This window comes from Xiphophorus maculatus, chromosome 3 (assembly GCF_002775205.1).
Source record: "Xiphophorus maculatus strain JP 163 A chromosome 3, X_maculatus-5.0-male, whole genome shotgun sequence".
Lineage (NCBI taxonomy): Eukaryota > Metazoa > Chordata > Actinopteri > Cyprinodontiformes > Poeciliidae > Xiphophorus > Xiphophorus maculatus.
This window is the reverse complement of record NC_036445.1, coordinates 18111044-18123906: the sequence shown is the minus strand read 5'-3', so window position 1 is coordinate 18123906 and position 12863 is coordinate 18111044. Positions and strand designations below refer to the sequence as shown.

General features: G+C 38.5%; 1 protein-coding gene across 2 annotated transcripts in view; it reads right to left on the bottom strand.

Moving 5' to 3' along the window:
- LOC102232652 (small conductance calcium-activated potassium channel protein 2-like) overlaps positions 1–12863 on the bottom strand; it is an 85094-nt gene that overhangs the window by 25971 nt on the left and 46260 nt on the right. For both annotated transcript variants that reach the window (XM_023331110.1, XM_005810284.2), the window contains exons 4-6: positions 9866–10162; positions 7166–7287; positions 3738–3879 (exon numbers count right to left, since the gene is read on the bottom strand). In XM_023331110.1, the coding sequence (XP_023186878.1) occupies positions 3738–3879; positions 7166–7287; positions 9866–10162 (561 nt within the window). The remainder of the gene's footprint in view (positions 1–3737; positions 3880–7165; positions 7288–9865; positions 10163–12863) is intronic.

The window sequence follows — 12863 nt, the reverse complement described above, 5'->3', positions numbered from 1 at the left end:
AAGCAGTTATTCTCTTAAACCTGACAAAGCAGAGTTTATACAAGAAGAAAGCAGCAACTAAGGCCAAGAAAACTCATCATATGTTTGCATTACAGACTGCATTTAAAAAAGGCATAACTCCAGGGTATAAAAATTGGAGTCAGTGCAGGAATACCTGGGAGAAAGTGTCAGATGTGGGAGAAAATACGTTTACATGCTCAAGTTCATAAAAATACTTAAACTTTGTACATGATTTACTTACGATCTTAATTATTTCAGTAAATAAAATGCTCCTTATATATTTTCATTGCAAAGTTTGTGAAAATCCAGATAATTCAGTCGTATGTGAATTTGGACGGGGCTCTGTGACAATCAACTTTTTGTAATTTAGGAATGACTCTTAAATAAGTCAGAATAAGTTTGTCACACCCTGTTAATTTAGAAAACCATCACAATTTTGTGGATTGGGTCCTCAATCCCAGGTCCTCATTGGCTGGTGTATTGAAATTGTTATACAAGCTTTTGATTTTTGTTTTGATTCTACAGGTCAAGCAGTAACCTGGCCTTGATGTGGCTTGTAAAGTTTAACCTATGAAGGTAGTTAACCACAGTTAGTGTAGGATTCATTTGCCCATAAGGCTAGGGCTAGTTCGACCTCTTGTAAATGCTAAAGGGCATTTTGCATTTACGCAGATTATCTTTGGTTTATTTTAAAATTTGCTTGATGATTTGAAACATTTAAGTGTGACTAAAACAATAAAAAACAGACTGTGGACAAATCTGCAAATCATGTAGTCAGTTGTCAATGTGATCCTGCATTCTCATAATTTGATTCATTGAGGCAAGTATCCCTTGTTGTATTTTAATTTAAGACAAATATCTCACATTGTTCACAGCATTTTAAAGCTTTTTACCTTCCCACCATCCACCCGCTGACAACAAATACACAACCGCCCACATGTGCTCACTGACACCTGGAACACCCCCCAGGTAGCCTTTGGACGATGGTATATTCCTTCATGTGTTGTCATAGTAACATCAGTGAAAATTTCTCCCGTTCAAACTCATTACATTAACTCTCAAACACACATCCACACACGCCAGCACACGCAAACAATAATAAAACATATCCTCTTTATGCTTTTATTTTCTCCACGACTGAAACTCCACTAGATATTTTCCTGTGAAGCAACATGACCATCTGATGTTCAACAAAAATAAAACACACCGACCGCTCTGAGGAGCGCTTGTTTATGTGTTTGTCAGAAGAGTGTGTGTGGGCGCCACGCTCAGAGTGCATGTCAAGTTCTCTGTCAGTGTTGTGTGTGTGTGGAGGGGGGTATTCAGTCCAGTCTGTAGCAGTGGGCTTGGGACTATCTGTATCCACCCCTCTGTTTTATGTCTGTCTCTTTCTGTGCGTGTTGTGGTGAGAGTTTTACTCCATCTCAAACATCTATTGGATGATTCACCCAACAAAAGGGGTCCGTGTGTGTCTATCTTGTGTGAAACGGTGTGTTTGCTCACACATTTAATGGACTGCAAAGTGAGGAAGGTAGGTGAGTTGGCAAACACAGAGAGAGGTTGGATACGGTGAGGATAAAAGAATACACATGCTGTTTTTGGGAGAAAACTGAATCATCTATCTGAATATTTTCAAAGACCAGTATACACACAGCTCAAGGAAGTTTCTAAGTGTTATTTTTTGTGAAAGAGTCATTTCAAGCATTTTTGAGTAGTGCTCTTGTTTTCATTGAGCAGCCATTAAACCGTATCTTAGGGCACTTCTGAAGTGGCTTAAATACTGTAACTCAATTTTCAGTGCCCTCATACAAAACACGCATGTTATGTTAAAAAAAGGTTGCAAATGGATTATAAAAATTCCTGCAGTGATGGTAATAAAAGAAAAATGTTATAATATCGGGCCATCTTGTATTTTTCTTGAGTGTGTGGAGTGTAAAAATGAGAGGTTGTTGTGGTTCTGACTTTTTGTGCTGTTATATACCCCTGTCCTCACCATGCAGTAATGTCACCAACCTTGCCTCTGCTCTCATTACATTATTAATAGAGGCGCTGCTAGGATATTTAAAAAAAGAAAAAAACAAAGAGGCTGTAAAAGTGAGGTGAAGTGTAGCAGCTTGGTGACCTTAGACAGGAGCACACAGTGGGAATTATGAGTTATGGAGAAAGGAAGTGAGAATAAAAGGGCTTCTTTGTCACTGTGACTAACTAACTTTATTAAAGATAAGGTAAGTAAGAGTCATGTCAAACTGAACTCTTAGGATATTTATTAGCATGTCATTTAGCTCTGGACAAAATATCAAATTGCAATCATCATCGCAATACCAATATGTGCAAAACTAAAAATAACTGTTTTGATGCATTTATGTTCTACTATGTGTCAAGCACCAGGTATTCATGTTCTTGATCCAACTCTGTATTTATTATACCAATATTTATATACACTATATATTCTCACTGTCTGATATTTTCCTTTTAACAATAAGGGAAAGCCTAGGATATCATAGTATGGCTTTGTCTACTTCTGATTCTGATGAAATCCCACCATCTGTGTTAATTAGAGGCACAGCTGTAGAAATATTTAAAGACAAACACCTCAAATATTCAGTTTCCTTAAGTGATGTCATTGGGAAATCAAAAGAAATGAGTCAAAATATCAGGAAAAGAACAGCCACAAGTCTGGATCATACTTGGGTACAAATTAGTTGATACACATGGCTGTCACGTTCAAGTATGAACAGCAGAGTCATGTCCAGTCATCATGCCATCAAAAAGGAGAACAGAATAGCAGACCTTGTGAAGATGCTGTCTGAATCTGGTAAGAGAGTATCCTTCAAATTACACAGTTAAACCAGTCCTGTACCAAAATGTGCTGAAAGGCCACTCTACAAGGAAGAAGCCTTCAAAAACAACATATAAAGACAGACTACATCTGTCACACACATTAGGTAAAAAGAAATGTGCTAACTATGTAATGGGGGGAAAGCAGCATCATTTTGTCATTTGGGTGGTTTCAGAAGAAATTACTTAAAAATAGAGAATCACAAGGAAACAATATCAAAACAATATCTCATAAATAAGCCAGGAAATAAAAGCTTGGGCACACATGGGTCTTCTAAACAAATTATGACACAAAGCACACAAACAATTTGGTTAAATAGTGGTTTAAGGGCAACAAAGAAAGTTATGATCTCATTCCCATCAAACAAAAAAAGATCACAAATCACCTCACCCGCAGAGTGCAGAAGTTGTCTGCTTAAACACTACTGCTAGCAGATGGACGACAGATAAAAATAAACATGTGGCCTTGGAGAACAAGAGGAGGAAAAAAGAAGAGAAGAAAAGAGAAAACAACAAAAAGATTTGATGAAATGTAAGGGGTAGATAGTGGCAAAGAAAGAAAATGAAAGAATGATGGAGGTAGTGAGAAAGTGAGAGTGGGAGGACATGGCACATTGAAAGGTAGGACCTTCATTATGCAATGAGGACAGAAACACGAATAACACACAAAAATACACACAAACCACTAATGTGCTCTTGTTTGGACGCCTACGCGACCAAAACACACAGAAGCACAGATGCAGCTAATTCAGAGAGGATTGCCCAAATTACAGAAGGCAGAATTTCTCTCGCAAATGACAGCATGTTCTCCAATCTGCTGACCTTTGAACATGGTGAGGACAGCGCCTTGGGGAGACTGTGAGGGACACAGGAGGAGGAGGGACAGAAAATATACTGACCATAATGCCTGTGAGCAGACAGACTCCTTTGCCACAGTAGGTGTGAGGAACCATGTCTCCATAGCCGATGGAAAGGAAAGTGATAGAGATAAGCCACATCGCTCCCAGGAAGTTACTGGTCACATCCTGAGCGTCATGGTACCTGAAGAAAAATAAAACCCAGTTTATAACAGATAGCTAGTAGTAAAAGATGAATAGTGGATACGACACCTTCTAAAAATATAAATATCTCTTGATCGTTTTCACATTTTGTTTTATTACACTGACAAACACCAATGTATTTTATTGAGCTTTTAAGTGTTAAGTGCTTCTCAATTCCAGTCCTCAGGCCCCCCTGCTCTGCATGTTTTAGATGTGCCTCTATTCCAGAACAGCTGATCCAAATGATTGCATGACCTCTTCTGCAGCCATCAAGTACTGCAGAGGCCTGCTAATCATCCACAGATTCAATCCATGTGTGTGGCAGAAGGGAAACACCTAAAACAAGCAGGGCAGTCTGAGGACCAGAATGAGAAACATACAACAAAGCTTGGTGGGAATGCAAATCAGATGGAAATTTTACTTCAGAATTATGCTGTGTCTTTGTACTTCCTCCATCTGAGGTATTACTTTTTAGAACTACATTTTTCTGTCACTGCGTCTTATTTGGGCACACCTAAAAAGTTACATTTTTGCTCAATTTTATTTAAAAAATAGTGCAGGTTCTGTCGAATTGTATGGAGTTTGTGTGTGAATAGTCATTAAAAACATGAATATAATTTGATGTAAACAATCCAATTGTAAATCTGGTTGTATGTTTAGTGTGGAAGTCCTGCAGGAAGGTCCAGCTCCACCTCAGTATCAAATCTTTTGGAAACTCTAACAGGTTTTCATTCGGTGTTGTCCAATACTTTGCTCCGTTTATCATCCCATCAACTCTCACCAATTTCTCTGTTAGTGATGAAGATAAACATCCTCACTGATTGATGCTGCCAACTGCATGTGAGGATGGTTTCTTCAGGGTGTTGTGCAGTGTTATTGTTTCACTAAATGTATGTTGCTGTTAGAGGCTGTCAATCAGTAAAAAAATGGATCTCCATTCATTTCCTATGGAACTTGTGCGATGAAGCGATGGTCTCTTGTCCTCATCCAGCTAAGCGCCCGGCACAGTTCGTGCTTAAACACATACATGTGCACATGGGGTCTAGCAACACAACACAAGAAAGTTGAAAATGTTCAACTTCTGTTGCTGTCTGCTGCTGTTCGTTTCTCCTCATATATCGGGTTAGTAACACAGAGGTATTTAGGTCAAAATAGGTAGTTTGATTAATTTGCGTTATGTAATATCAACATGTTAAATTTTCAGATTAACCGCATGCGTTAAAGTTAAAAATTGATATTAGTACAGCTATAGTGGTACTTTTTATAGATTCTCCAAACTGAATTGTGAATCTTGTCAGTTCCTCCAGAGCTACCATTGCCTTTTAAGTTGTTTAGGTGGATGACTGTGTCTTGGCACATTTGTTGTTTTGAGAAGCTCATAATTCATGAAATGTTCACAGTTTGAGGCAGTTATAACCTATCGCTTCTCTCAGCTTCTCTGCAACTTTTCAGCATTTCGGATTTTTATTCGTTAAGTTTTGAAAACCTGGTCTGTCATATAAGCTCACAATAAGGAACAGTGTAATTTGTAGTTGTGAAGTGATATAACGTGGAAAAACGTTTAAGGTGTGCAACCACTTTTGCAAAACACTGCAGTAATAGTAAAACATAACAGGCTCACTGGCTCAGTCTGTAAATGTGGGCGTCAAAACTAAAACACGTGTCCTGCAATTTTTCCCAGCACTGAATAAAACACATTACTGCAACTCCATCATTCTAGTTCCCATAGTTACCAAACCCAGTACAGATCAGAAAAATAATCTCCTCTTTCAAAAACCTATTCAACAGAAAAATAATAATAAAAAAAAACTTAACCTTGAAAATTGGTCTTTCACACTGTACATGTACTGAGACACTGAGCAAGAAAGTTTTTAATGGACACATTCTTTACTTTAGGTGAAAATAAACTTTTTTTGTTGTGAATGTAATTTGCAGTGAGTGGAGAGCAAATGTCAATTAAAGATGAATGTGAAACAGGGCAGCCCAGCAGCCATTCAATGATGTTTTTAATCAAGCTTATTAACCAAGTGACATTTCCCGTCATCTCTGAGATTATCTCCAAAAGCATCAGAACTCATCTAAGCAGTCAGTCACATTTTGCCTAATACGCAATGGCGCATTAGAAACATTACACAACTGATGAAATTAAATTATCCTTCAAATGTAACGAGTCATGCGATAACCACTTTACAACACCTCTCAGCTATAACTGAGTAGCCTACGCTTATAGGTGTTTCTTCCTACATCTGGGTACTGAATTGATGACAAACAAGATCAGTAGCCAGCACAGCTGTAGATTTGTTGGTGCATTAGGTATGCATATAAAAAAAAAAACTCATTTATTTTTTAAAAATGAATTTGAACTAATATTGGTAGATGAGAACAGCGGGTTGTGTTAAGTTTGTTTTCGGTGTTAAAGTGATTGGAAAGATCTTAACATGAAATTGGCAGAAAGCCCAACATCTGAAGTGAATTAGGATAATCGTCTGCAAAATGCAACTTCTGGCTGCAATATTAATAAGAATCAGGCTTTGGCTAGTCTTTCATAAGAAAATAATAAGCCACACCCTTGCTTATTTATCTATCCTAGTTATATCTTTGCAAAAATTAAACATCAACATCAGAAGATTTGCAAGGGTTATGATGCAGATTTTGAGTATGAGTAAGTACACCCTAAAGTACAAGAAAGAATGAAGTTGTGGGGCATTTCTTACATCTTCACCATTTAGCTGAAGCTTGTGGCTCTTAGTTTTTTCAGCTTTGTAACTTTGCTAATCACAAACAATGATCTTACTCATTGATTCAAAGTCTGTTATGTAAGTGATGTCCAAACTTTTTGGGATTTGGGTCAAAATGTCCTGTTAAAATGCTTGCAAGGAACATGTATATATACAGTACATATATTTTTTTTAAGTAAAAACAATTTAAATGTCTTTTTTGTATGTTTATTTTACCTGCCAACAAAGAGCTACACAGACAATATTTAATGTAAAATCCCCAAGTGACGTAACATTTTTTCAAAATAACATAAAATAATTTGTATTCACATAAGGTAAACAAAGAAATGTGCAAACTCTGTGATGGGTGAATCAAAAATAAACACACAACAGATTTAAAAAAAAAGTTTAATTAGAATCCTGAAGAATAATAACTACACCGACATTCCTCATATATATATTTTTTCCAAATGCAATCAGTTATTTAAATTTCCTAATATTATCCAAACTCACTGTCACATAATTACTAATCCCAGAAATACACTTAGATGCATTAAGTCCTGTACTGACCTCTCACACACTCGTACAGTCCAGGCAGCGATGATCCACAGAGAGATGCTGAAGACCAGCAGCACCGTCCCAGGGCAGATGGTCATGAGGGTTTTCATTACAAACCTTGTGTTAAAATGGACCTGAAATAAGAACACAAACTGAGTACAATGGAACTGATAAAGGACAGTATATTGCTGAGTGAATCTAAAACAATCTTCTTGTGAACCTTTAAATCCCCAATTGGAACCCATTCAGACTGGAAATTTTCCTAATTAGCCTTTACAGTAGCTGTTGATAGAAGCGGGACACTGAGATACTGACACTAACAGGAGTAGAGAGCAGGTCCTGACCTCCGCTTTGGGTCAAGCTTTACTGTGTCTCTGAGTAATTGGCCCGTTTCTGAGTAGCTGTTAAATGTGACTCATTTGTCAATAAGAGGCAGACGGTGAGGTTCTGGCAGATGGATCATTTGATGGTTGGGCCCTGGAAGGATAAAGCGAACGATAAATGAGTTGTCATTTTAGAGCAGCACTTCAGTGGCAGCTTCACCTCCTCTCCTTGTCACTGTGAGCGAGACGGCCAGAGGAATGTCATCATATTTACAGCAGCAAACATTTAAATCACTTGAATGAAGTTGGGTTTGTCTCCATTGCTGTCCTTCTTTTACACCTAATTCACAGATTACAACAATGTGTCACATCTTAACATCCTGATATTACCATCCTGTTTATTGTTAAATGGCAAAATAAACACACCTCATTCCCTCTATTTTTTATAACCAGTCCCACCTCAGTAAATATCAAGTTTCCCAACAACAGCACACCAACATTTTCAAACAGTAGTACAACTGAATTTATTAAATTATAACATAATAGGAGAAAGAACAAAGAAAGGAAAGAAGATAGGAAGGAAAAAAGACAAATAAAAAGGTGGGAGAGATGGAAGGATGGAACATTGAGTGAATAGAAGAAGGGATAAAGTTCAGAACTTTATAAATAAAAACTGGACTTAAGGTTGGAGGATTTCCATTCATCAAAACATGGCTGACTTGCATCTAAAACTTAGCCAGCTTGCCATAGAAAAAGCACAGCTCAAGTTGTATCTCATAAAATTTTTCATCCGGCCCCTTAATACACATTATCCTAGAGTGCTTAAATGTACAAAATGGAGAGAAATACATCGTTGTTAGGTTGTTTTGCAAATGGTAGGCTCAGTGTTTCCCCAAGTGATTTGGTCTTGATCATTGCTGTCTTATAATAACAGCAATCCCTCTGTAGAACAACTTATTGCTTTAATCAGTCTTAATTTCTATGTCTTTTTATCTGCCTCTCTCCATCCTTCTGTCTCTCTCTTTATCTCATATTTTATTTGACCCTGTCTCGCTCCACCTTTATCTACTGTCTCTCTCTCTCTCTCTGACTACCATTTATGTATTTACTTACAAAGCTCAGCTTCACACAGCTGGAGGGAGTGTTTCCCCTGTGATAGTCAAGCCAGGTCAAAACCATTTACTCAGCGATGGCTGGATTTTTGCTGCGTGTCAGGCGAAGGACATGAAACACTTTCCTTATTTTGCGTACTTGTACCTTCACTTTACGTACCAGGAGAAGAGTTACTCCTGCAGGAGAATGAATGCAGCCATCAAAACGAAATTTTGTGCCGATATCTTTCCCTGCATTGCAGGTTTTTGCAACATATCTTCCTGCGTGCTCTCTGACTGCGGCAGGTAGTGAGTGTTTACCCAACTGCTAGAGCACCTGACTCAACCTCAGTGACACAGAGTATGAATGCACGTTTTGTCCAGTTTGCCGTTTCATAAGAGAGAACTGAAAGTAGAGGAGTGAACACGTAGGGACAAAAGCAGCTCATGATGAGATCTGGTGTTATTTAGATAGGGTAGTAAAGATATTTACTTTGAACACAAGTACTATGTACAGTGATCTTCTTAGGGGGATCACAGAACCTGCATTACCCTTTAGATAATGGTCAGCTGTAGCTTAAGCTTGGTAACTTGGTAAGTATAGTAACTTTTAAATCCCCCTGGTTATCAAGCTTGGAACAGGAGCATCATTAGGTACAGTATCATGTCACTCCCAGATCCATTTTTTTTAGCTTGGAAATACCGGGAACATCATTTATTGGCACTGAATTTATCCCCGACTGGGAGTTCTTGAAATTTTCTCCACTCCACTTTTCCTACTGAGTACCTACTTCCTACTGACTGAGTTATTTATTTATATTTACCATACAAATCGGGCTTAGCGTGATAAAACCATCAAACTACTACTAAGGTACCACTAAAGGCAGCCCAGCGCTTTGAGAACCATGGGTATGTTGTATGACCTGCTAAGTTGTTCTTCCATCCTCATTTTCTAACTTCATTCTTCTCCCGTTTTTTACAACCCTTTTGAGCCATATGCAATATGTTGTTCCCTCTAGGCACTCTCATTTCATACTGTATATGAAAGATTCACCACAGCTTACATCCAAGTCTCTAAGCACAACAACAAACAAGGAGAGGAAGGGATTTCAACAAGCTGATGAAAATAAGATCTGATGTGGAGCAGAGAACGAAGGAAGGAATTCATATATTAAGAGATGGAAGCTCTTGACATCTGTAGCTTAGGATTTTCACCACTTTAGTCCAGTTAAATCTTGAAGAATATCACTCTCTTGAATCCATGCACCAAGCACCTGCAAGCAATAAAGTTTTCTGACCTTATTTAGGGCACCTATACTCCTGGAGGAGGCGTCAGTGAAGAGCTTGCTGTGCAGAAGCATGACTCTGGCGATGAGGTAGAGGCGCAGGAACATGGGCACGCTCAGCACCATGTCCAGGTCTGCCTCAGCCTGTGAAGGCGCATAAGAGAAGGCCAGCCGCGCCCGCCACTGGAACTTAAAGTCCCCAGGCACAGGATGCACGGCAGACACCAGCAGCTCCAGGGCTATTAGCAGAACCCTCTCCATGGTCATGGCGATGCGCCAGTCGTCCGCCCCGTTGTCTATGACGAACAGCTGTGGGGGACAGTCAGGACACGGCGAGAGTCAAGTCAGTAAAAAGAATGAGACGTCTTTTAATAGCTCTATGGGACAAAAAAACTTCATGATGAACCTCTTTTGGCAGAGTCCCCTCATCACTACAGCAGACTGATTTGATGATTATAGATACCAGCAGCAAATCAGAGTAAATGTCTTTCCTGTGATGTAAAACAAAATCCATTTAATCAGCAGTTCAGCCTCCTTGCAGCCCTCTGGCTCGTTTTCATATAACCTGCAAGGCTCGTCTTTCTAAAATTAAACCAGAGATGCTGAGTCGTGGAGTACTGGCTCTAATGCAAAATAGGATTGTAATTACAGAATTACTTTTATTTCTTTGTTTTACACAGAAAGGGCATTGTTTTATGATCCATGTAACTTTGAAGGCTATGAGTGAAAATAAAGGGTTAAAGGGGGTCAAGGAGGCCAAACATCCACTTTAGGAAAAAACCTGGAGTCAGAGGAAGTCTGTCACCTTGTGTTAAAATGAAAGAAGTTCCAAATCTTTTCTATATTCTCCATATATGGCCAACACATCAAGGCACTGTATTGTATGACTTAAAAAATGTTGAAAACTGTGAGTGAAGAACTGAGGACTGCTTGCTGAATGTACAGGTAATTGAAGAAAAGATTATAAATTAAATTTGCACATATTTGCTACCCATTTGCTGCGACCAGGATGGTATGAAGGACACTCATTTTTCAGTTTGTCTGTAAAACTACAGTTGCACTTTGTAAACATCAGAAGAAATAACCTCCCAGTAGGCATCTTGGGGATGACAAAAGGCTGTTATATACCTGTGAATTTATGTTTGCCTATTGGTCACCTGAAAAATGATGAAAACCTGGACAGTTTCATCATTCAATGAATACTCACAAGATGTCCAGGATGGAACGAGAAAAGTGGAAATGTTCGAGGAAAAGAGGATGTTTGATCACCCAAACTTGTTTATACACAGCAGGTCTTTATCCGAAATATACATATATTCAAACACACAAAAGAGATTTCTTAAAGCAATTTTTTAATGTTACTGGAACATTAATTCTTCTGCCAGAACACCAGAAACAATGAGTGAAGAGGAAGTGAAGAATTATTTTAGACCCGAGTATCCTTCCTACGGATGAATGGATCATTTAATATCTGCAGAAGGAGTTGGTTAGAGCGATTGATCTTGTTGGCCTGATCGATCCTCTCAATCAATTTCTTCTGATGTTTAACTGAGAGGTTAACGTACAAAGATGTTATATAAATGAGATAACTTCCAACAAAAAAGCATGTGTGCTTACTAAAACCAAAGTTTCTCAAGTTTCTCAGAAGAGATCATTCTTTTCTTGAGTGTCTGTATATGAAACCTTCATGCAATAAGAAAAAAGAAGTCAATTGCTTACAGCCCCTTGGATCTGTTTAAAATGGGTGACTTGTTGGTCTTTATAAGTACTTATAGCTATAACTGTGGTGCAGCAGTCTTCTTGTTTTACTTACACAGAAGTCAAGAAAGTTTCTCTCAAACCAAGAAACAAGACCTTTGTGGGAACAGTGACCCTTAATCACAGTCACTGGACTGGAAAGGAGCAGAAAGACGAAGGGAGGACGACATGCAACAAAGGTCCCGATGTCTGGACCTGAACTCTGGACGGCAGCATCAAGGACCAACAACCTTCATAGATGGTGAAACTGCTCCATAGCAACATCATTAATGCCCCAAATAACAAGCTATGTCATCATATGAAGAGGTCTCCTGTATTTATTATTTCTATACATGTTAAATAATAAAGAATATAAACACATATCCTTATAGGACACTTGTATGTAAGACAAAACAAACTCAGAAAATATGTGCCTGAGCAACTTGTTAATGGAAATAATAAGGCTGCTACTGACTTTCAGCTCACACAAACATTTTAAAGCAAGGATGCAATGTAGAAAGATGAACAGAGGAGGATATGTACCCCCCATTTCCCTCTCAAAAGGCAGATTTGGTACCCTGCTGTCCAATAAAAGCGTTGCACTATTTTAACAGGATACCGTTCATGCACGAGGACCAAGAGGAAAACGGCTGTAGCCTGTTTTCCTTCAGGGCTCCTAGAAGCTCATCAAATGTTTCTTGCTTAAGTGTGATTGGTCCATCCAGCTGACACTCCATCTGGTTGTAGAGAGCGCCTGGAATTATGCACCGGTGTTTTGTCTGTGTTCATCTGCTTGCAAGTTGTTAGCATGCTCTGGGTCACATGACTCAGATGGATTTTAATGTCAGAGCTTTTATTGACATTAACATCTGGTAATTATGTGATAGACATCCTAAGTTATAGGATGTCTAAAAAACATAGACGGACATAAGAGACTTCTTTACAAGTCAAAGTGTGAGTTAGTCCAACACATTGCACCTCGACACTCTGGACATCCTTCCCCTCATCTTCTAGAAACCCAGATTCTTGTCAAACTGAGCCCCACAGAACTTTTTATTTTTACTAGTTTTAATTATTTATTCATTTTATTGGAGCTTTTCAATGAAATCTTTCTCCAAATATACATTATAAATGTGCTGTTGAATGACAATAACGCCTGTCTATGACTATGTCTGTGTAATTGCTTTATTCTTGCAAAGTGTCTGGGGTTTATTAAGAGCCCAGACAAATAAAATGTGCCATTGTTATTGTTAAAACTGCAGAGCCAAGCAAC